The 25272-nt window shown below is 39.9% G+C and overlaps 1 protein-coding gene across 1 annotated transcript; it reads right to left on the bottom strand.

The window, feature by feature from the left end:
• Window positions 1-2369: 2369 nt before the first annotated feature.
• On the bottom strand, window positions 2370-3251 carry LOC100436450 (protein SET-like). Its single transcript, XM_054528514.1, has 2 exons — window positions 3121-3251; window positions 2370-2823 (listed from the first exon to the last, which is right to left on the bottom strand). The coding sequence occupies exons 1-2, from the start codon at window positions 3249-3251 to the stop codon at window positions 2370-2372; spliced, it is 585 nt and encodes a 194-aa protein (XP_054384489.1).
• Between the last annotated feature and the right edge of the window lie 22021 nt (window positions 3252-25272).

The following is a 25272-nucleotide window of genomic DNA, read 5'->3' as shown; positions in this document are numbered from 1 at the left end:
CTTACTCTTTGTTCCTCTTTGTGCTTGGCCCTGTGGCACTCTCTGTTCTGAATAAATCTATAGTCCAGTTGAAACAACAACATCTTCAAAGTGATTGAGAGAAAAACCAAAGTTGTATAACTTAGTGCTAAATTATGTGTTATAGATGCTAATGAATTGACAGAAATGAGGGAGATGAAGGGTAGCTGAAGATATTAAGGATATGAGGAAGATTTCCTGGAGAAAGTGGGCCTGCCAGGGTAGGAAAAAAGACAGAGATGAAAGGATGGATGGATGGATGGATGGATGGATGGATGGATGGATGGATGGATGAATGGATGGATGGAATAGGAAATAGGATATTCTTTTCTTTTTTTTTTTAATTTTTGAGACAGAGTCTTTCTCTGACACCCAGGCTGGAGTGCAGTGGCACCATCTCAGCTCACTGCAACCTCTGTCTCCTGGGCTCAGGCAATTCTCCCATCTCAGCCTCCTGAGTAGCCACCATGTTGGCTAATTTTTGTATTTTTAGTAGAGACAGGGTTTCTCCATGTTGTCCATGCTGGTCCTTGAACTCCTAGGCTCAAGTGATCTGCCTGCCCTGGCCTTCCAAAGTGCTGAGATTACAAGCGTGAGCCACCGCACCTGGGCATAATAGGATATTCTTTTTTCCTTTTTCCAAAAAAAGTCTTTATGTTCCTTTACTGGAGCAAGATTCCTGATCAGTATACAGTGATGTATTTACTAAACAGAGACATGTGCAGAAATTACATACTATCCATCTAGATACGTTGTTACACTTTTGCCTATTGATGGAATAGTTCCATTTATCAAGTTCTATACATCAAAAAGCTTCTGAATTTCACCAGACTGTCCATTAATTCACCTCTGAAAAAGTGGCATTTAATTTCAGTTACTATATTTTACAGCATTAAAAAGCTTATGCATTAAGGTGCTTCTCTGCACAATGGCATTGAGCAGACAGAGCTGAATCCATTATCCCACCCAGATTCACACAGTAACATTTGAGAGCTTTATACCAGAGAGTAGGGAAGGTTATTGCTAACCATCACAGACTTCTTACTCTGAGAGCCTATCTTCTTGGCCACATTTTATATAGCCAATGAAGACATGCCAGCAACTGTCCCATGTATAACTTGGCGTTAGAGCACCAGGTCTGTTGGATGGTGGTGGCAGGCACTATTATCTTATATCCAGGTAAAAGGCCAATTTTAAAAACTACCACTTGGAATAAAAATCAAGGGCACAATATACTCAGAAAGTATTGAGCAACCTGGTATCTCCAATGATGTGAATACTTTCAGAAACCAATGACAAATTTTACCCATGTTTCCCAGCTATGGAGATATTAATACATTGATTCAAATCCCACTACTCAGTTCATATAACCCTGAGGTCATTCTCCAAAGTGCGTATCAAAAAATATGAAGTTAGAGTGACAAAGTTTGAAAGTGATGTTATACAAGTCAAACTTGGAAGGTCATAGGAAGCATACCTATGCTGAGAGAAAAGCATCAAATCCTTTGTGGACACATTTAGTTTTATTGTAACAAAGCAACTTGTACACTTGTAATGTTTAAAACTGAGCATCATCTTTCCTTTCCAGTGAAACAAAAAGAAAATTTAAAAATAAACAGGAACAAAATTACCATAGAGAATGTCAATTCCAAATAAGATCCTACAGGTTCTGTTGATTCTCCCATTGAGTGGCAGGGCTCAAGTCATCATTAGGAGAGAATTTATTTTAAAAGTGTCATCTTAAACTGCAAGGATATCTGTCAAATATCACAATTAAACATGCCAAAGGGAAGCCATGTTGTCAAAATGCCCACTTAACCCACCCAAACATCTCAAATCCACCCTTTGCTGACCTTTTATAACCCCATTTTTTAAAGTTTTTTTTTTTTTTAAACAAGAGAAAGTAGACAGATATATGTTGGTAAATGCTAACTGTCCATATTCACATAGAGACACAGTGTACTCTCTGAGCCCAACATACAGAGAAAGGAAGAAAAAAAGCTAGAATTATACGCACTACTACACAGCGGCCTAGCACCCTCCAGCTTCCAGCAGAGCAAAGGGAGCAGGTTTTTCTTTTTTCCCACAGAGCTCGGTAGTGTTGATTCCATACAGTTTTTATTCAGATAGTAAGCAATAAAAATGAATTCTGAACAGAAAAAGGTAGAGACTCTTCCCATTGTATTCTGCTCAAGGTATTTCCCCCAAAATAAGTTGAGAAAAGAGACCTCAAGAACAGGGCGACTGAGCACAGGAGGAAAAAAAAAAAAAAAAAAAAAAACCACTGCAACTTGCTCCCAGGGACTGGAGAAAATTTTTAAAAAAGAAGGTTGGAATCCATCAGTGTTTTATTAGTCATCTTCTCCTTCTCCTTCATCCTCCTCTCCTTCCTTCCCTTCATCATCATCTTCTTCACTTTCATCCTCACCCCCTTCTTCATCAATATCTTCTAATCCTTCCTCATCTTCATCATCATCATCATCTTCTGCTCCTTCTCCTTCTTCATCATCCATATCGGGAACCAAGTAGTACTGTAATGGTTTTGGCCAAATATCATCTTTGATGACCTCTCCTAGCTCATCAGCCCCTGCATGAGAATGGTCAGTAAACCAGGTAAAGAAGCTCTCTGGTTCTTCATGCTGCTTCTTTCTGCTGACTTTCTTCTGCATTTGACTTGAACGTTTCATCAAATCCTTTCCAGATTTCCATTTGATTTCGATGGAATTTGAAAATAGCTCACCACTGTCATTCAGATGGAATTCTTTGGAGAAAACTTTATTTTCAAAGTGAGGATTTTCATCCACCCTGAACGCGCCCGATGTTGTCTGATCTCGGAAGCTAAGCATGGTCAGGCCTGGTTAGTACTTGGGTGGAAATAGGATATTCTTAATAAGAGGTATAGCCCAAGCAAAGGTAAAAATATAGAACAACTGTGCTTGTGTATGGGCTCCTTATGGAAACCTGCTCTGCTAGAATTAGGAGAATAGAGAGGAATGGAAGCTAATATTTGTTGTGCTCCTAGTTGTGCTAGGTGCTTGCAGCTCATATGTTTTAGGGTGTCTGCTCTCCTATGGGCCCTCTCTCTAGGAATCATCCCCATACAGGGCTGAAAGGGTGGGCCTGGAGCCATGTTTATGCCATTTGTCCAGTCTCACATCCTGGTCACAAATCGCTGGACCATGGGTGAACACTGGATCTAAGCTCAGTTGATCCAGTTCTTCTCCCAGAAACATGGCACTAGGACACAGAAAAACTAACCCGGAAGACTTCCTATGGAAAGGCTGGAGTGTGGAAAGGTCCAGAGTGGGAAATAGCGAGAGGCAGAAGGGAACTGAAGAAAGCTGAGATCAGTCTGCACAGCATAGAGAAGGGAAAACGTGTACAGAGAAATAGACAGGATGCTGTAAGATAGATTCAGTAGCTCCTGGGAGATGGCACATGTGCCTGGATTCCAGCAGTTCAGTTCCTGATTTCTCTCCTGAGGATGCTATATTTCATTTCTTATTCCTTGATTTCAGTTGAATTAGTTTAAGTGCTTTCCTGTTCCTTACGATAAAAATAGCCTTGGCCAAGACAGTTTTCACATTTTTTTCAGATTATCCTCTTAACAATTCATTGAAATAGATATCACTTCCACATTATTAATATGGATATCAAGGCTTAGAGCGGCAGTGTGACCTGCCTGTATGCATTCGGTTGATAACGGTTGAGCTGAGAGTCAAACCCAAGCCTGTCTGGCTCTAAACACCTTACACTTCTCCCTAAGGGACCTTGGCCAGTGTTTGAATCAACAGTTGATCCCAAAACACTTTCTCTGTAACTGCACAAGACACCCTCACTTCTGATGCTGTGTCTATTCAAGGCCAATTTGATAACTTTTAGTCATTCCGAGATTCTCCTGTGGAGGTTCAAGCCCAGAAAGCGTATTTAATACATGAATTCAGAATCTGTAAGAAGTCAGATGCTGTATTTATGACTCTTACTGAGTCAAATTCAATGCAATCCCATCCTTAAAAAATATCCAGATTCTAGTGAATAAAGAGAAACTGGTCAAAATTAGTAGACTTTTTCCAAATCAAGAAAATTAAGAATGTCTTTAATTTGGGGGCCAGCTAAGTAATTTATTCATCCTAAACAATACTCACTGAATGGTTGATATGCCTCTTATATTTTAATAACCCATCACAAGTACACCTTCTTTGGGCAATCTATATTTTAGTCATAGTCAACTCTTACAATCCTTTCAAATACCATGCTGCTCAAACCTCTATGCCATAATATGTGTGAAAATTCATTTCCCTTCTTCTATCCATCTGGAAAACTTCCACTCTTTAGGATTCAGCTGAAGGTGTCACCTCCTCCACAAAACTGTCTACTAACTCTGAGCCTCATGCAGGTTAGTAGATCTTTCCACTATGGCCCCAGGAAACCCCAACCTTAACTCTCATCCCTGCATTGTAATTGTCTCTTTGCAGTTGAGGTGACATGTTCTTCTCACTCCCATGCCAGGCTACTCTCTTTCCTTTCTAATTCCCACTTCCTCCTCATCTCTCACCTAATAGGAGATGAATTGCTAATCTAATGAACTTGAGATATTGATTAGGCTACATTTCATTAGTAAGATTGCCATGGTCAAGACCACTCTATCCTTCCTGTAGAAACTCAGGACTTTCCTACCCTTCCCCTGCCATCAGAGAAGGTCTGGGATGTGACTCAGGCAACCTCCTTTTCCTTCCATTTTTCTTCTGTACAGTTGGTAAAGTAAGAGATCATGTAGCCATGTGTGTGATGGAGGTGAGGCAGCTCTGCCCCACAGGCCCAACATTCTCCCCACACCTTTGTGCCAGCATCTTCACCTGTGTATGCCTAGATAAGCCAGATGGGTTATGTACTACCAGCTATGCTACCTTTTTGGAGGGAAAGAAATGGGAAACCCTACTTCAGTTCCCCAGCTGAAGTCAAGTGGTCCAGCTCTGGGGACCAGGGAAGCCCTACTTTGCATGAGTGGTGATGAGGTCATTTAGTACCTGCCCATCCATTAACAAAGTGGAACTTGCTTTTCATTTAGATCTGTTTCCTTGTAAACTCTAGACTGTTGTAGTCAGCATTCTGGGCTAGGAGACTCGGAGCAGAGTTTGGCACTCAAACTACATCCCACAACCCCCATTACACACTTTTCAGTGAAATATTCTAACCCAGTGGGCTATGACCCTGGCTACACATTAGAATCACCTTCTATACCAGAAATCCAGATGACTTTAACACGTGGCTAAATTTGAGAGCCCTTGCAAAGGAGAGCTTCACAGTCTCCCCCATCCTACTGTAACCAAGGACATGAGTTCTGCTATGAGGTGGTGGAAAGAAGCTTCAGGCATCAGTAGATTTGAATAGAGCTCAGAGTGGACTTGAGTTCACCTCTCTGTGCCTGCCATAGACCCATCATCTATAAAATAAGAGGATTCACTGAGAACTCTTGACATTTTGGGAGTCATAGACACCTTTGAAATTTTCATGAAAGCTATGTGCATCTCCTCAGAAAAATGAACATTTGCCCACATTCACACATTCACATTCAGCTTCTGGGGTGCTTCGATGCCCTGACACCCTGGCCTGCAGGATCACTGAGATCCTGTCCAGCTTTCAGCTCCAAAGGCCAATCTCTGTAATGTGCTAGAGAGGACAATTGGGCTGTCCAGACTTCATTCCTTTTTCAATCTTGTTCAAAATACATGCGCTTTGAACACCAGCACCAGCAAAATGCCCATGCTATGAGAAGCAGGGGGTATCTGATAACTGAGGGAATAGTTATCAGTGAGTGATTTATTAGTCAAATATTTATTGAGATTTTCAAGGCACCAGGCTCTAGGGATATCATTGTGAGAAAAAACACACACACACAAACCCCACATTCATGATGAGGGTATATTCTGATGGGGGTTTTTAGCTTTCATCTCACACTTAGCACAGGAGGTATGTTCACTAAGTGGAATTCAGCCATTCTACTTAAAAATCTCTCTTTGTCTCTGTCTCTTTCTTTTTCTAATGGCTGAAAGTGCATCGTTGACTTTCTAAAAGACAATGCAGAATTTCCTTTGAAACTGGGCAATGAAATAAAAGAGGATACAAACAAATGGAAGAACATTCCATGCTCGTGGGTAGGAAGAATCAATATCGTGAAAATGGCCATACTGCCCAAGGTAATTTATAGATTCAATGCCATCCCCATCAAGCTACCAATGACTTTCTTCACAGAATTGGAAAAAACTACTTTAAAGTTCATATGGAACCAAGAAAGAGCCCACATCGCCAAGTCAATCCTAAGCCAAAAGAACAAAGCTGGAGGCATCATGCTACCTGACTTCAAACTATACTACAAGGCTACAGTAACCAAAACAGCATGGTACTGGTACCAAAACAGAGATATAGATCAATGGAACAGAACAGAGCCCTCCGAAATAACGCCGCGTATCTACAACTATCTGATCTTTGACAAACCTGAGAAAAACAAGCAATGGGGAAAAGATTCCCTATTTAATAAATGGTGCTGGGAAAACTGGCTAGCCATATGTAGAAAGCTGAAACTGGATCCCTTCCTTACACCTTATACAAAAATCAATTCAAGATGGATTAAAGACTTAAAGGTTAGACCTAAAACCATAAAAACCCTAGAAGAAAACCTAGGCATTACCATTCAGGACATAGGCATGGGCAAGGACTTCATGTCTAAAACACCAAAAGCAATGGCAACAAAAGCCAAAATTGACAAATGGGATCTAATTAAACTCAAGAGCTTCTGCACAGCAAAGGAAACTACCATCAGAGTGAACAGGCAACCTACAAAATGGGAGAAAATTTTCGCAACCTACTCATCTGACAAAGGGCTGATATCCAGAATCTACGATGAACTCAAACAAATTTACAAGAAAAAAACAAACAACCCCATCAAAAAGTGGGCAAAGGATATGAACAGACACTTCTCAAAAGAAGACATTTATGCAGCCAAAAGACACATGAAAAAATGCTCATCATCACTGGGCATCAGAGAAATGCAAATCAAAACCACAATGAGATACCATCTCACACCAGTTAGAATGGCAATCACTAAAAAGTCAGGAAACAACAGGTGCTGGAGAGGATGTGGAGAAATAGGAACACTTTTACACTGTTGGTGGGACTGTAAACTAGTTCAACCATTGTGGAAGTCAGTGTGGCAATTCCTCAGGGATCTAGAACTAGAAATACCATTTGACCCAGCCATCGCATTACTCGGTATATACCCAAAAGACTAAATCATGCTGCTATAAAGACACATGCACATGTATGTTTATTGCCGCATTATTCACAATAGCAAAGACTTGGAACCAACCCAAATGTCCAACAATGATAGACTGGATTAAGAAAATGTGGCACATATACACCATGGAATACTATGCAGCCATAAAAAATGATGAGTTCATGTCCTTTGTAGGGACATGGATGAAATTGGAAATCATCATTCTCAGTAAACTATCGCAAGGACAAAAACCAAACACCGCAGGTTCTCACTCATAGACGGGAATTGAACAATGAGAACACATGGACACAGGAAGGGGAACATCACACTCTGGGGACTGTTGTGGGGTGGGGGGAGGGGGGAGGGACAGCATTAGGAGATATACCTAATGCTAAATGACGAGTTAATGGGTGCAGCACATCAGCATGGCACATGTATACATATGTAACTAACCTGCACATTGTGTATATGTACCCTAAAACTTCAAGTATAATAATAATTTTTAAAAAATGAAAAAAAAAAGAAACTGGGCAAAAGACCCTGTACCTTGGTCTGCTCTGACCCTCCCTTTCCTGTGTCCTTCCACCCAGAGCAAGGACTCCTTGAGGCTAAGGACATGTCCACTTGGGGCCTGCTCTCCACCCTTTCACACCATGCTCTTGTCATCTGTGACCCCGTACTCCCTGCCCAAATGTCCCTGAATCTGTTCCTACAGCTTGTGCAGGCTTCTTCTTCAGATGTCTCTTCCCCAGGCTGGGCCACACTGCTGATTTATGTGTCCCTGGACCCAAGAGGTGGCCACAGGGCAGCAGTTTGCTGGGGATGTTGAAGGAGCTTCCATGTGCAGGATTGCATATCCACACAAATGCAAGTGGGGCCCATTGCAGAGAGCCAGAACTGGGAAGACAGGGCCATGGGCTGGGGCTGGGGAACTGCCTCTCTCTAGGCCATCATTTTACAGCTCTGAAACTGAGAATTCTAAATTCAAACCTGGCCTTCTAGGGTATTATAAAAGTATATTTGTCTAAGTAGGTGGATAAAGACATATTTTAGTGAACAGTCTCTTAACCTGAATGACAACTTTAAAGTATTTTTATAGATAGTATTTGGGCCTCCGTTTGTACACTTCTTCCAGGTTCCACAAATATTAGCAGGAGAGTCTAAGGAAATAGGAATGTGGTATGGGCCCACCCAAGCTGCTTTGGCTCCTGACAGCTTTCCTTCATAGTCCCTTATACCAACCAAAGTAATAATAGCTAATATTTAAAAAAAAAACTCTTATTGAAGTATAATATACATATATTAAAATGCACAATCATAGAATAAATACATCCATGTAACAGCCAACTGGATCAAAACAGAACATTACCAGCATCTCTTACACACCCTTACAATAACCACTCCCTCCATCCTTCTCAAAGGTGACCAGTATTCCGTATTACTTTGCCTATTTTTGAACTTTACATAAGTGGAGTCACATCATATATATTCTTTTGCATCTGGCTTCTTTCCCTCAATATTATGTTTATGATTATCCATTTTATTGCATGTAGAAATAGTTCATTCACTTTCATTGCTATATAGTGTTGTATTGAATCAATTTACCACTTTTCATTTACTTATTTGGTTGCTGATATACATTTGGATGGTTTTCATTTGCTACTAAGAATGATGCTGCTATATTTATTCTTGTACATGTCTTTTGGTGTCCATATACCTTCCTTTATGCTGAGTATATATTCCTAGAAGTGAGACTGCAGGATTTTAGGGTGTGTGAATACATTCAGCTTTACTGCACTGCAAAAAATTTTCCCAAGAGGTTATATGGAAAGATTTTAAAATTTTCTTTTATAGATAGAATGCTTTTCAGATTTCTCACTCTCTCATGTGTCAGTTTTGTTAAGGTTTGATTTCCTAGGGATTTATTCATTTTCTTTAAATTTCCAAATTTAAAAATAGACATGTTGTTTCTAACAGTCTCCAATTTATTCTTGATGCCCATAGGACCTATAATAATATTTCCTTTTTATTTCTAAAATCTGTCTTTTTTATTTTCCTGTTTTTATTTTTTTGCAAGTGATTTATTGATGTTATGAGTCATTTCAAAAAATAACTTTCGGTTTTGTTGATTTTCTTTGTTGTACATTTGTTTTCAATTTTATTAATTTCTACTTTTATATATATTACTTTTTTCCTTCTACCTTCTATAGGTTTTACTTGCTGGATATTTTTCTAACTTCCTAAGAGATATTTAAATAATTGAGTTTCAGCCTTTCTTCTTTTCCAACATATGCATTTTAAGCTATACATATTCTTTAAGCACTGCTTTAGCTGTGACCACAGGTTTTGATATGTCATATTTTCATAACCATTCTATTCTGAATACTTTCTGATTTCCAATGTGATTTTATTGTTAATTATTTAGAAGTATATTGCTTAATTTCCAGATATTTAGTGATACTGTAGTGGCCCATCGTTATTTATTTCAAGCTCAATTTCACTGTGGTCAGAAAGCATGTTTATTTCAATCCCTTAAAACGTTTTGAGATTTACTTTAAGGCCCAGTACATGGCCAATTTTGGTAAATGTCCATGTGCACTTGGAAACAGTCTGTATTCTGCAGTTGTCAGGTGTAGCGCTCTATATATATCAACTAGGCCATGTTTTATAATCATGCTGACTTTTTTGCCTGCTTGTTCTATCAGTTACTGAGAAAGATATATTAAAATCTCCAACTATGCTTCTGGATTTGTCTGTTTCTCTTTTTAACTCTGTCTTTATTGCTTCATATATTTTGAGGTATTGTCAATAGGTTCATATACACTTAGAATATTTCCACTTTCCTGTAGATTGAACTTTTAATCATTTTAAAACACTTTTCTTTATCTCTTATAATTCTTCTCGCCTTAAAGTCTACTTTATCTGATGTTAATATAACTATACAGCTTTCTTTTGGTTGGCATTACATGATATACCTTCTTTTATCCTATTACTTTCAATTTTCTGTATCTTAGTATTTAAAGTGTATGTTGTAAAAAGAATATAGTTTTATTTCATTTTTTATCCAGTTTGACAATCTTTGGCTTTAAATTGGAATATTAAGTCTTTCTGCAAATCATGGAATTATCTACATATTTGGGTTAATTTTGTTATATCGCTATTTGTTTTCTCTTTATTTCATCTGTTCTGTGTTCCCTTTTTGTACTTTTTTTTGGCCTTATTTTGGATTAATTATGTATTTTAATAATTCCATCTACCATAAACAAGGTTTTACCTATTGTTACTATTCTTTTCAGTGATTGCCCTGAAGACAAATGCACAGATAGACTCAGCCAAGTCTAATATCAGTGAATAAAATTTACCAATTCCTGGACAATTCAAGGAACATGAATACTTCATTTACCACCCTCCCACCTTTGATGCTGTTATTGTCATATATTTTAATTCTAAAAATATTTTAAACCACATAAGACATTAATATTACTGTTTTATAAATATTCAATATTAATTTGGATATACCCACATATTTATGCTTTCCATTAATCTTTGTTCTTTCCTGTATTTCCATGCTTTCACAGTGTATCATTTACTTTCAACCTCAAGAACTCCCTTCAGTATTTTTTTAGGGAGCACCTGCTGATGATGAATTCTCTCATATTTTACTTGTCTGTAAATATCTTCATTTTACTTTTATTTTAAAGGTTATTATCAGTGGTTACAGAAGTGTGAGTAATAGCTACTACCTTTCATCACTTCAAAGATATCACTCACTTATCTTCTTCCTTTCTTTGTGTGTGTGTGACGGAGTCCTGTTCTGTCATCCAGGCTGGAGTGCAGTGGCATGCTCTCGGCTCGCTGCAACCTCTGCCTCCCAGGTTAAAGAGATTCTCCTGCCTCAGCCTCCTGAGTAGCTGGGATTACAGGCACCCGCCATCACGCCCGGCTAATTTTTGTATTTTCAGTAGAGACAGGATTTCACCATGTTGGCCAGGCTGGTCTCAAACTCCTGGCATCAGATGATCCACCCACCCACCTCGCCCTCCCAAAGTGCTGGGATTACAGCCGTGAGCAACCGCACACAGCCACCTAGTTATAGTTAAACCCCCATTTTTTTTTTGAGAAGTCATATCAAATTATTGTTTCTTCTTTAAAGGTAATATGTATTGTTTTCAGTTGACTTTAAGATGATATGTTCTTTGATTTTTGAGTAGTTTCACTACCCTGTACCTATATGTGATTTCCTTTCTATTAATTCTCTTTGGAGTTCCTAAAACTTCTTGAATCTGTGATGCAGATCAGTTTTGGAAATTTTTCAGCCTCTGTCTCTTCATACATTGCTTCTCCCCCACTCTATTGATCAGTACTGATCAGTTTTGGAAAATTTTCAGCCTCTGTCTCTTCATACATTGTTTCTCCCCCATTCTATTCCTCTTGTTCTTCTGGGGCTCCAACTACTTATTTGTTCAAACTTTCGCTCTGTCCCACATGTTTCTTAGGTTCTTGTCCATATTTTCCATTCTTTTGTCACTCCATGCTTTAGTCCAGATGTTTTCTTCTGACAAATTATTCAGTTCACTAATCCTATCTCAGCTCTTTCTAATCTAATGATAACTTCATATGTCAAGTTTTTTATTTTGGATATTGTATTTTTTCAGTTCTGGAATTTTCATATCATTTTCAATAGTTCTGTATTCTATGTTGAAAATTACCACACCACCATCTAATTTCTTTAATACATTTATGGCAGTTATTTTAAAGTCACTTTAACTCCAGTATCTTTATTTTCTGTTGGTCTCTTTGTACTGTCTGGGTTTCTCTTCCTTATGGTTGTTGGACATTTTGTCTTATCTCCAGGTGAATGTGGTAATTTTAGATTTAATATGAGATATTATATATCAGGCTCTTGCTTATGTTATCTTCCTCCAAAGATTATTAACTTTTGCTTCTGGCAAGTAACTAGGTAAAGGCAGATTGGCTCACCTTAAATAAGTCAATGAACGAACAGATTCAAAACTGGGCTTTAGTCTTTATGAGGGTTGTTGTATTTCTAGTTAATCCAAATTTCTAGATTATAACCTTGAAAGTTCCACCTGAAAACATTGAGTAAACATCATGGTTCCTTTTTCTTGACCCTAAACTCCAATTTTTGTGTCCTTTAGCTCCATAAGTTTCCCAATAGAAATGCTCAACTCTTCACCTTTCGATCTTTTCTGTCCAGATTCTGGGTATCTAAGGTAATCCTTGTCAACTAGCAGATGCCTTGTGGGGAAAAGCAACACAGAATGTCAGGTTCACAGCTCTTTGCTTCCCTTCTCTCTGTGATCTTAGGCTCTTAAGTCCTCCCAGCCTTCGCAGTTCTCCAATGTCTTTAAAATTATTTTTATTTTTTATTTTTATTTATTATTTTTTGTTTTTGAGATGGAGTCTTGCTCTGTCACCCAGGTTGGAGTGCAGTAGCACGATCTCGGCTAACTGCAAGCTCCATCTCCCGGGTTCAAGTGATTCTGCTGCCTCAGCCTCTCTGGTGGCTGGGATTACAGGTGTGTGCCACCATACCCAGCTAATTTTTATATTTTTAGTAGAGATGGGATTTCACCATGTTGGTCAGGCTGGTCTCAAACTCCTGACCTCAAGTGATCCGTCTGCCTTGGCCTCCCAAAGTGCTGGGATTACAGGCATGAGCCACTGAGCCTGGCCTAAAATTATTTTTAAAAATTTCATCCAGTTTTTCTATTTGTCCTTAGTGGGAAAGTTGGTCTGAAGCAAGATAGCTATTACGAAAATTTTGATAGCTAACATTTATGAAGAGATTAATATGTTTCAGACACCATTCTACACACTTTATGTGTATACACTCACTTCACAACAATTCTAAGATGTAAGTTCTCTTATTTTCCCCGCTTTACAGAGAGAAGAAATGGATCACAGAGTGATGAGTAGTTTGTCCAAGGTCATGTAGTGTAAGTGATACATCCAGAATTTGAAGCCAGGAAACCAGGGTTTAGGACCCTATACTTAGCCATAGAGATCTAAACCTCTTAATTTTCAGCTGTTCTGTATGCATTTGGGATCATGAGGTATACCTAATGCCTCATATTAAATACGCATTTTACTTGAGTGAATCTGAGTGGGTTTCTGTAACCTGCACTCAGATGATTTCTGACCAAGCTCTTTAGACAAGCTGCCTCTCCTACCAAAGTGCTTCATTAGCCCAAAAGTGCATATTACTAATATCCTTTCCCCAAATGGGTCTTATTTTTCTTCCCAGAGCTTCTCATTTGTTATTATCCTCATGATCTCATTTACTTTCCTTGTTTTTAAAAGAGCACTCACTGGGTAATTCCCTCACACCCATGGTTCCAGCAAACCCGTCTATGAGAAGTAAGGGATATAGTCAAGCTAAAAGTAGGCAGCCTCAGTGAAGGAACAAAGTCCTCCAGCAAGGTTAAAATTCCACCAGTCTTGTGTTTCAAGACCCAAAGCACAGCTTGAACAGGAGAGGTAATTGAACCAGCTGCTGAGAGGCAGCAGCCATGTCCCCCCAACTCATTAATCTGTCTTCCTCTGCTATGAAAGGGACCCAGGGCTTCGATTTTAGCAGTGTGAGGAAGCACACCATTTTCAGGCATTGTTCCATAAAAATCCCCTCCTGGGGCTCTTATCTAAAAAAATAAATAAAAATACTCAAGAGAACAGTCTCTGCAGCATCACATCGCTTTTTATTTAGCAATCTTACTTTATAAAATTCAACCAGCTGTTTATTTTTTCTGCTACTGGGCAAACTTGGTACCCAGTGGTGGTTTATTTGGGGTCCATTTTGGCCCACACCAAGGTCTAGTGTTTGGGGAAGTCCAAAGGAGGGTGTTTGTCTTGGGGGGAATTGGAAATAAGAAAAAACAGTCTTTTCAGGGAAAATGGCCTTTCAGTCATGATGGAAACATTTCCTCTTTATCAGGACAGAATGGGGAAAAGGATAATAGAAATTCATCTTCTCCAGTGGATATGCTGTTGCCTAGCATTCAGAGAGAAATCTAAAAACTTAGTAAGAGCACCAAAAAGGGCTTAGGTTGCTCATCTCAGAAAATTCCAACAGGAACTCCCACCTCCTCTATTAAGATAATGATGATGATCATGATCATGATGATGGCTATCATGTGTGAGATGATTTATATACCTTATCTCTGAGCAACATGAAAGGCAGGTATTTGTATCCTATTTTACAGATGAGAAAATGAGGTTAGAAAAGTTGTATAATTTGCCCAAAGTTTCTCTGCAAATGGTGAAGCTGGGATTCTAACCTAAAGCCCATGCTCTTCTCAAAACACCACCGTATCTTCTGACTTCTCTGTATTGTCACACCAAAGTGATAATGAAATTTTTTTTTTTTTTTTGAGACAGAGTCTCGCTCTGTCACCCAGGCTGGAGTGCAGTGGCATGATCTCGGCTCACTGCAACCTCTGCCTCCCGGGTTCAAGCAATTCTCCTGCCTCAGACTCCCAAATAGCTAGGACTACAGGCGCCCACCACCACGCCTGGCTATTTTTTTGTATTTTTTTAGTAGAGACGGGGTTTCACCGTGTTAGCCAGGATGGTCTCCATCTCCTGACCTTGTGATCTGCCCGTCTCAGCCTCCCAAAGTGCTGGGATTACGAACGTGAGCCACCATGTCCGGCCAGTAATGAATATTTTAAAATAAGGTCAAATCTATTTGAGTTCATTGTAGATTCTGGATATTAGCCTTTTGTCAGATGAGTAGGCTGCAAAAATTTTCTCCCATTCTGTAGGTTGCCTATTCAGTCTGATGGTGGTTTCTTTTGCTGTGCAGAAGCTCTTTCGTTTAATTAGATCCCATTTGTCAATTTTGGCTTTTGTTGCCATTGCTTTTGGTGTTTTAGACATGAAGTCCTTGCCCATGCCTATGTCCTGAATGGTATTGCCTAGGTTTTCTTCTAGGGTTTTTATGGTTTTAGGTCTAACATGTAAGTCTTTAATCCATCTTGAATTAATTTTTGTATAAGGTGTAAGGAAGGGATCCAGTTTCAGCTTTCTACATATGGCTAGCCAGTTTTCCCAGCACCATTTATTAAATAGGGTCCAAACACCACATGTTCTCACTCATAGGTGGGAATTGAACAATGAGAACACATGGACACAGGAAGGGGAACATCACACACCGGGGACTGCTGTGGGGTGGGGGGAGGGGGGAGGGATAGCATTAGGAGATATACCTAATGTAAATGACGACGAGTTAATGGGTGCAGCACACCAACATGGCACATGTATACATATGTAACAAACCTGCACGTTGTGCACATGTACCCTAAAGCTTAAAGTATAATAATAATAATAATAATAAAATAAAATAAAATAAGGTCAAATCTACATTGTGACAGAATAATTACTCTCCCACAAAGAAACAAAAATACCGTAAAACCATTAAAGATTATTTTACAGTAATGAGTGGGAAAGTTCCTAGCTCCAGGAAAAGACAACTAACACTGAACAAAGGTTCCAAATATACAGCCTTCTAAATAGACCCACAAACAACTGAGCCAGACATTCACCCAGGACTTCTAAAAAGTAGCAGAACTGGTTCTATATCAAGAGGAAAGAGGTTGTGGAAGTCTGGGTAATTAGTCAGAGGCCTAGTGGGTCCTGCCGTATTTGGGGTAGAGCCTTTTCCTTCTACAGTGGATGGGAGGGGTGCTTCTCCACCTCCTAGCACAACAGTTCTCAAACTTTTTCGTCACAAGACCCTTTTACATGTTTAAAAATTATTGACAGCTCCAGGGAGATTTTGTTTACAGCATCTCTGAACATTTACAATATCAGAAATTAAAACTAGAACTTCAAAAATATTTACTTACTAACTTATTTAAAAATAATAAAAAGAACCCATTATATGTTAACATAAGTAAGATTTTAATGTGAATAACTGTATTTTCCAAACAAAAAATTAATGAGAATAGCAGCATTGTTTTACAGTGTTAAGAACGTCCTTACTGGTGAAACCCTATCTCTACTAAAAATACAAAAATTAGCCAGGCGTGGTGGCATGTGCCTGTAATCCCAGCTAGTTGGGAGGCTGAGGCAGGGGAACCGCTTGAACTCAGGAGGCAGAGGTTGCAGTGAGCCGATGGCACCATTGCACTCCAGCCTGGGCAACAAGAGTTAAACTCCATCTCAAAAAAAAAAAAGAAAAAAAACCCTCTACTGTCCACTTTAATCCAAAATTGCTAGATTTTTATATCTACTTCTTCATTTTATCTGTTGTATTTACTTCGATTGAAGAATATGAAAAACACTGACCTCACACAGATGTGTAATTGGAAAAAAAATGAATATTTTAATAGCCATTAATGTAACTGTGGATATTCTTCTTTGATATTACACAAAAACTTAACAAATGGTTATTTCTTAAGCATTACTCACAATGTGGAAGCATTTAATCATGTTAATCATTTCTGGTCTTTGCTATTAATATATTGAAATCCATTGGTCTTTCTTGTACTCAGAATGGATCTTTTTACCCATTTTTTTTTAACATCATCCATTGGTAATATTTGGAAATCTTAGTTATTTGAGTTATGCAGATTTCCTAAATTGATACATTTTATTACACTAGTCAGAAACCATATTTATTGTCACTTATGATGTCATTAGAAACGTGTTAAGTATGGGAAGCTATCAAGCTTATGGTTGCAGATGCAAATTTTGAAAAATTCTAACTTCTGCTTGAAAACTCATTGTTTTTTCAAGTGACAACAATACTGTCAGTTACTTTTTTTGGAAGCGACATGCTCTCTTTGTACAGTTTCAAGGAAATAGCTGCCAAACTCTCAAGTTGATAGAGCAATAATTTGTTTTTTCGATATTGTTTCAAGTAAAAATGGTGTTCCATGAAAGAAGAGGCTAGTTCAGCTTACAACTCAGTTGCAAAGTGCTTTTTCTTAGGACAGCCATCATACTTCTGCATGCAGCAGAAGTGCTTTTTGTGTATTTCCCATTCCATCACAAGGAATATTATAAAGATGTATACCAGCCTGGCACAGTGGCTTACACTGTAATCCCAGCATTTTGGGAGGCTGAGGCAGACAGATCATGAGGTCAAGAGATCGAGACCATCCTGGCCAACATGGTGAAACCCATCTCTACTAAAAATAAAAAAATTAGTTGGGTGTGGTGGTGCACATTGTAGTCCCAGCTACTAGGGAGGCTGAGGCAAGAGAATTGCTTGAACCTGGGAGGCAGAGGTTGCAGTGAGCTGGGATCGCGCCACTGCACTCCAGCCTGTCGACAGAGTGAAACTCCGTCAAAAAAAAAAAAAAAAAAAAGTATACCCAAGGGTTGAGATTTACAAAATTTAATAATTTTTACTGCTTCATCAAAGCATTCTCTTTTTTGTTTGTTTGTTTTGCTTTTGAGACGGTCTCTTTGTCACCCAGGCTGGAGTGCAGTGGCACAATCTTGGCTCACTGCAACCTCCACCTCCTGGGTTCAAGCGATTCTCTTGCCTCAGCCTTTCTAGTAGCTGGGATTATAGACACCCAGCACCACACCCAGCTAATTTTTGTTTTTAGTAGAAGTGGGGTTTCTGCCATGTTGACCAGGCTGGTCTCAAACTCCTGACCTCAGATGATATGCCCCCCTCGGCCTCCCAAAGTGCTGGGATTACAAGCATGAACATTCTTAATGGAAACTGGAATTCTTTTTTCCTACTGGTGAGTGTGTGGTGGTGAAGAACCCAACGGCTGCTAGTATATTTGGGTACCACTGCCTTCATTCATGCTGAGGTGCTAGCAGTTTCATCTACCATTATTGTACCATCAGTGCAAAAGTCAACACAGTGAGAAAGGCAAATATTTTATTATGAAAATAATTTTAACCTTGTGAATCCCCTGAAAGGGTCTTGAAGACCCCCAGGAGCTCATGACCACACTATAAGAACAGCTGTCCCATCAAATTGAAGGAAGATGAAGCTTCAAGAGAATCACTGAGGGGGCCGCTTGCAAGAAGTGGAGACTGGCAAACTCTCTGGATGCTTGTGGAACTTCCGAGTCAGTAGGCAAACCCTGGGCTGCCATCATGGGTGAAGGGATTCTTGGGAGAACTTGGCATGCCTACCCTGGAATCTGGGGGGACCACAACATAGGATGGTGCATTTTTACTCTTCATTAAGATGGCTGGCTGAGGGCAAGAATAGGGACTGAGGAACAAGGAAAAAGGGTAATTTGTCCACTCAGATGAGGTGCCCTTTTACAGCCTGCACAAGGCATAATGTGTACCAGTGGCAGCTCCAGGTTGGGAGCATGCATGCTCCCAAGGACTTCCTACCTGGAGATTTCTAAAATCATGAGGCTAGCTGGAGTAGCCCCCAATAGTATGGAGAGATGGGATGGAACTGTGGATAATGTGTGTCTTGGTCCTCTTGGACTGCCATAACAAAAATACCATAGATCGGTGGTTTATAAACAACAGAAATCTATTCCTCATGGTTCTGGAGGCTGGGAAGTCCAAGATCACAGCAGATTTGGTGTCTTGTGAGGGTCTGCTTCCTGGTTCATAGATGGCTTTCTTCTCATTGGGTCCTTACATGGTGGAAAGGGTAAGACAGTTCTGTGGGGCCTCTTTTATAAGGGCACAAATTCCATTCATAATCACTTAGGAAAAGCCCCACCTCGTTATACCACCTTATTGGGGATTAGGACTTCAACAAAGGATTTTTGGGGGACACAAACATTCCATCTATTGCCTTGTGCCTAGGAAGAAAATGAGGCATCTTCTACCCAGCCTAGTTCCCCGCAGCCATTTGAGAATGTTAAAGAGGATGTCAGAGATTCCCAGGGCTTCATGCAAGGTAGCAGAGGGCTAAAGGAATGGACAGGGGACATGAAGATGTCCAAAGTTGATAAGAGGAGGGATGCCCCACAAGGTAAAGGATCATTGAGAGAGATTAGAGGGGTCAGGGACATCTGAGGCAGCAGGGGCCAGGATGAAGCTCAATATTACCTCTAGAAAACCATGCATGTCATCAACACAGAGAGGACCACATCAAACAGAGGAGACCAAGGGCATCTCTTCACCCTCTGCCAGCAGATAACTCATCTCTTCTTCCTAACTCTCAATTGCCTGCAAGGATAGACCCAGGGAGGGGAGGGGAAAGGAAGTGAGCTAGTACTGCTTATGTCCTCCCCTGTTTTCCCCATTCCCACAACACAATGCCCAGAGACACAAGAAGGAAGAGCAGCAGCTCACAATCCCCTTGTTCGAGTTGGGACAGCCTGGGAGTTTGAAATGGACATTCAGAACCATAGGCTTAAACTAGACCGAAATGAGTTTCAATTGCCTGATATGTCAATAAAACAATTGGATCAGTTTATGCTCTTGATAAGGGATCCGCTACCCCGTGAGGAAGATTTAATACAATATAGCTAGAGGTAGTGAACGAAATAAATAAAATTGCTATGTGTTTATTTCCCCAAACAGCTGAGGCCACAAATCAATCACATTTAAACAACTAAAACTGGCTGTAAAGCACAATGACCAAGATTCCTTTCAGCCATCTCCCTAAAGTATCCATGGAAGTAAAAATCAGTGTTGTCTCTATTTCTGCCCATTATTGGCTAGAAAGGCTCCATGGAGTAATGAAGGGAACATTGGGTAGAGTGAAGATACACAGCTTCTATCTTCCCAGAAACCTTTATCCATTGTCACTGTACCTCCACAACCCATCTGACACCAGCGGACTGCTAATTGCATTACTTTGCTTGTCTTCTGGGCACAGAAGTGGACATGTAGTTAAGTCTTGGCCAAACATGACTCCCCATCTCCTTGTTTACAACAATTAGTGTATTGGGCAGACTAAGACCAAAGCAGGCCAATCAGAGTGCCATCAACTGAATTAATCTATGGTTGCTAGCACCAGAAGTTGTTTTCTGTTTTTTTTCTAAAATCATGGTGCTCTAAGGATGAACTAAGCCTGTTTCTGGTAAGGACCCTCTTTAGTGGATAAAGGTGAAGAGCTGAGAAGAAAATAGGGCTGAGGGTTAGAGAGAGAGACAGATGGTGATGTTGTCATTGGACCGCCTGGGTCCACCTTGGACTGAAACTCTGAAAGATGCTCCTTGGAATTCCAAGTTCTGGGGCTATTTCTCTTTTGTAAAATTTTTTCCTAAGACAGGGTCTTCCTCTGTTGTCCAGCCTGGAGTGCAGTGGCATGATCATGGCTTACAGCAGCTTTGACCACCTGAGCTCAAGTGACCCTCCCTCCTCAGCCTCCCAGGTGGCTGGGACTACAGCTGCGTGCCACCACACCTGGCTAATTTTTAAAAATTTTTTTTATAGAGACAGGGTCTCCCTGTGTTGCTCAGGCTGGTCTCAAACTCCTGGGCTGAAGCAATCCTCTTGCCTTGGCCTCCAGCAATCCTCCTGCCTTGCCCTCCCAAAGTGCTGAGATTACAGGCATGAGCCCCTGTGCCTGACCTATTGCTCTTTTTGATTAAGCTAAGCAAACTTGGGGTTTTGTTGTTCTTTATGATCAAAAACAGTGTGAATACACTGGACTCTAGATTCAGCTATTTCAGTTACATAATAGTGTGGGCAACTTATTAAACTTTATTAATTTTTTAAATTTATTTACTCATTCACTTATCCAATAAATATTTATTGAACATATACTAAGTAAATTTAGCACCAAAGAAGAAAGATGAAACTATTTGATTCCTGTCTCTAAGGAGCTCACAGTCTTTTGGAGACAAAAAAAAAAAAATGACCACAAAACAAGGAAAAATGGTTTTAAAATTCAAGAGGAGTACAGAGAAAGCATATAAACATAAGTCTTCCTGGAAATTTCAGGCAAGGCTTTGAGTTTGAGACTTGCTGCCAGAGAGACAAGGGCATTCCAGATAGAGAAGAGCACCTTCAAGGCATGGAGGTAGGAGAGGGGTGGGTATAGGATAGCTCTAGCATGGTGTGGGAGACAGGGAGAGGCAGACCGTAAGTCAAGAGAGGCGGGCACGGTCAGATCAGAAACTACATCATGCAAAAAGGCTTTGCCTAAGTCATGGAGAGCCACTGAAGGATTTGCAGTAGGAGAGAAAGATTGAATAGGATTTGAAAGATTAAAAAACCCAAACAAACAACACAATTCCAGATGATTGAAACAGGGCAAGATTGGAGACAAAGGGAACTAAGAGTTGAAGTGGTGGTAAGAGTAGGAGGTTGAAGAAGGTAGCTGTTGAAATCATTTGTGTGAGATGGTGAGTGGGCAGGCTAGGTCATATATCTAAGTGGTGAGTAGATATTCTCATTGAATAGCCAGAACATGGTGGCTCTTTGAATGTGGATACGCAGGGAGAGGATTATATGTTACTTAATGGGTTTCTGATAAGAATAGTTCTTACATTTCTGAGATTCTTAACCTTTTGGGAGTCATAGATCCCTTTGAGAATTTTATGAAAGCATAAAATTGTCTTCTCATAAATATGTCTTCCCATAAATATAAATATATATAAATATATGTCTTCTCATAAATATAAACATGCATAATAATAATAGCTACCATTTGCTAAACACTTACTATGCTCCAATCACTGTTCTAGATACTTTATTTATTTAATTGTCATAGCAAACCTATGATTTAGTACTATTTTTTTATCCCCATTTTATGGTTAATGAACTTGGAGAGGTTAAATAATTTGCCCAAGTCACACAGTAAACAGCAAGGCCAGAATTTGAACCAGGTTGTCCAACTCAAATTCTGTGATTTAATGACTATGTTTCACCAGCCCCCATACACAGGTACCTGTATTACTCCATTTTCACACTGCTGATAAAGACATACCCGAGATAAAGACATACCCAAGACTGGGCAATTTACAAAAGAAAGAGGTTTAATGGACTTAGAGTTGTGTGTAGCTGGGGAGGCCTCACAATCACGGCAGAAGGCAAGGAGGAGCAAGTCTTGTCTTACATTGATGGTGGCAGGCAAAGAGAGGGCTTGTGCAGGGAAACTCCATTTTTAAAACCATCAGATCTCACGAGACTCATTAACTATCATGAGAACAGCACAGGAAAGACCTGCCCCCATAATTCAATCACCTCCCACTGGGTTCCTCCCACTACACATGGGAATTATGGGAGTTAAAATTCAAGATGAGATTTCGGTGGGGACACAGCCAAACCATATCAGTACCTATGTTGTGCCTACAGTTCAGGGCGTCAGAGATTCCTCCACCCAAAGCCCATCCACTGCCCCTTAAAAGTCCAGATATGGCAATAAGAACACCTGCTATGAAACACCTGCTATGAAACACCTGCTATGACCAAATGAAAGCCATTGGTCAACTCTGAGGAGTGAGATCAGTGTAAGGGATTCTCATCAATGATTTTGGGTACCCTCAAACCTACCTCACATCATTGTGGTTGAAAGAGACCAGCTTTATGGCCTAACCCAGTGATATTATATCTCTCCCTAAAGAAGCATTTGAAAACTTTTTTTTGTTAGATTCCTCATGAAATGTTAATAACAGATACACTGTTTAACAGTTTATGTTCTCTGTGTGTGTGTGTGTGTGTGTGTGTATATATATATATACGCTTTATACATAAAAAATAAGGTTTTTTCAGTCTCTCCTCCCACTTAGAGTCAACTTTCCCCTGGTTAGGGATGTCATGTTCCCACTGAGGTACACACTCTAACCCTAACCACCCACCTATTAAAATTGTTTTCAATAACTCTCTGTCTTAGCCTACTAGAAAGAAACTTATCTCCCTTGATGGCTTGAAGAAGCTGCTCTGCTGTGAGAGGACTTATGGAGACTGCCTTTTGATAAGAAAAACCTGCAGGCAGTCTCAGACCTGAGTAATTCCCAGTCAAAAGCCAGCAAGAGAACAGAACCTCAGTTCTACAATCCCAGGGAAATGGATTCTGCCACCAACCTGAGGGAAGAAAGGAGGAAAGGCTGGGGAGGAGGGAGAAGGGAAGGAAGGGAAGGAGAGAAGGAGGAAGAAAAGAGTAGGAAAAAAAGAAAGAAGTAAAATTGAAGGGGAAAATAGATTGGATGTTAACTAATATATATAGTAGGACTAAGAGAAATAGAAAATTGCCATTTTGTAACAAATTTGAGGAGATGCCAAAACCGCTGAGTGAAAAGTTATTGAGAAATTGGTTATTTATGCCAACTCAAAGGATCACTCCATGAATTATTTAGTAATTACAAAACGTTAAAAGGAACCTCTACAATGGGAAAATCTGGAATATCACCTTAATCAAGTGATCAGAATTATCATCACTAATAATGAAACAAACAGATATCCTGTATCTACAGAAGTGATGTTCTGGAGACTTGATCATTTATGCAGTATTCCTGTCTTTTAAACCAGAATCTAATCATAAGGAAACAATCAGACCATTCTGCAGAACAACTGTCCTGGACTCCAAAACCTCTCAATGTCATGAAAGACCAAATAAGAAGGAGAAATAAAAAGTAGCACCTTTCTGGATTAAACGAGACACAATGGACGTACAAACATAGCAACTAAAAGCAATAAAACAATGGATGATCATGGTTTGAATCCTGGATCAATAAAAACATAAAACCTATTAAAGACATTTTGGGGCATCTTCAGGAAATTTGAATTTTTGTTACTATGCAACATCATTGCAGCAATATCAATGGCTCAAGTGTGATACCTGCCCGAGAATGTCCTCATTCTTAGGAGATTCCTGCTGAGTAGTTAGAAGCAAAGTGTTGTGGTATTTGCAACTTCTTTTCAAATGATTCAGTCGAAAGAAGGTGTGTGTGTGTGTGTGTGGGTGTACATATATGGAAAAAAGCCAATGTAGCAACAATTAATAGGTGTGATGGTTAGTATTAAGTGTCAACTTGATTGGATTGAAGGATGCAAAGTATTGTTTCTGGTGTGTCTGTGAGGGTGTTGCCAGAGGAGATTAACATTTGAGTCAGTGGACTGGGAAAGGAAGACCTACCCTTAATGTGGGTGGGCACCATCCAATTGGCTGCCAGCATGGCTAGAAAAAGCAGACGGAAGAAGGTGGAGTAAGCTGGCTTGCTGAGTCTTCAGATTTTCATCTTCCTCCCATGCCGGATGCTTCCTGCCCTTGGACATCAGACTCCACGTTCTTCGGCCTTTGGACCCTTAGACTTAAACCAGTGGTTTGCCTTTAGCCACAGATTGAAGGCGGCACTGTTGGCTTCCCTACTTTTGAGGCTTTGGGACTCGGACTGAGCCACTACTGACTTCCTTGCTGTTCGGCTTGCAGAAGTCGTGGGACTTTGCCTTGTGGTCATGTGACCCAATTCTCCCTAATAAACTCCCTTTGATAAATACATATATCCTATTAGTTCTGTCCCTCTGGAAAGCCCTGACTAATACAATAGTTTAGGTGGAGGGCGAAGTTCGTTCTACTGTTCTTTAAATTTTCTTTAGTTTTGAATTTTTTCAAAATAAAATTTGGATACAAACAAAACAGTTTCCAAATTGCACGACCACTTGTATTTGTGAATCTCAAAGTCTTCCAGTGATAAGCATGTCACTTTGCACACATTATCTAACGCTCACCAAATTTAAAAGTTGTTCAATGAATGAATTCATCATTTATCAGGTACTTGCATGAAGGATGAATGAATTATTCTGCTGACTTTCTAGGTGTAGAAAACTGAGGCTCAGTGATGCCAATATTTCTAAGGTCTCACTGTTAAAAAGTGCCAGAGCCAAACCTCCCCCAACATGGCCCTATGACTCCTCCCCAACAGACAAACTTCCCACACAGACCAGACTCCACCAGCTGGTCATGGGTGCATATGAGATGCCCTGTCCAGAAGCTGGTGCTCCTGGAAGATTCTAGAAATCAACAGGGAGCAGCATTTACAGGCTGCCTTTGAAACATGTTGACTGCCTGGGAAGCCCTGTCATCCATTCTTTGAGCTTATTTGCACTTTCTGTTAACATCTTTTGCC

Source organism: Pongo abelii, chromosome 10 (genome assembly GCF_028885655.2).
Source record: "Pongo abelii isolate AG06213 chromosome 10, NHGRI_mPonAbe1-v2.0_pri, whole genome shotgun sequence".
Lineage (NCBI taxonomy): Eukaryota > Metazoa > Chordata > Mammalia > Primates > Hominidae > Pongo > Pongo abelii.
Note: the sequence above shows the minus strand (reverse complement) of the source record. Positions and strands in the feature narration are given on the sequence as shown.

Coding starts and splice junctions, on each gene's coding strand:
- LOC100436450 (XM_054528514.1), bottom strand. CDS start 3,251: ATGTTTCTGGGAGAAGAACTGGATCAACTGAGCTTAGATCCAGTGTTC. Junction 2,824..3,120: donor AGGCCCACCCTTTCAGCCCT/GTATGGGGATGA, acceptor GGGCGCGTTCAG/GGTGGATGAAAATCCTCACT.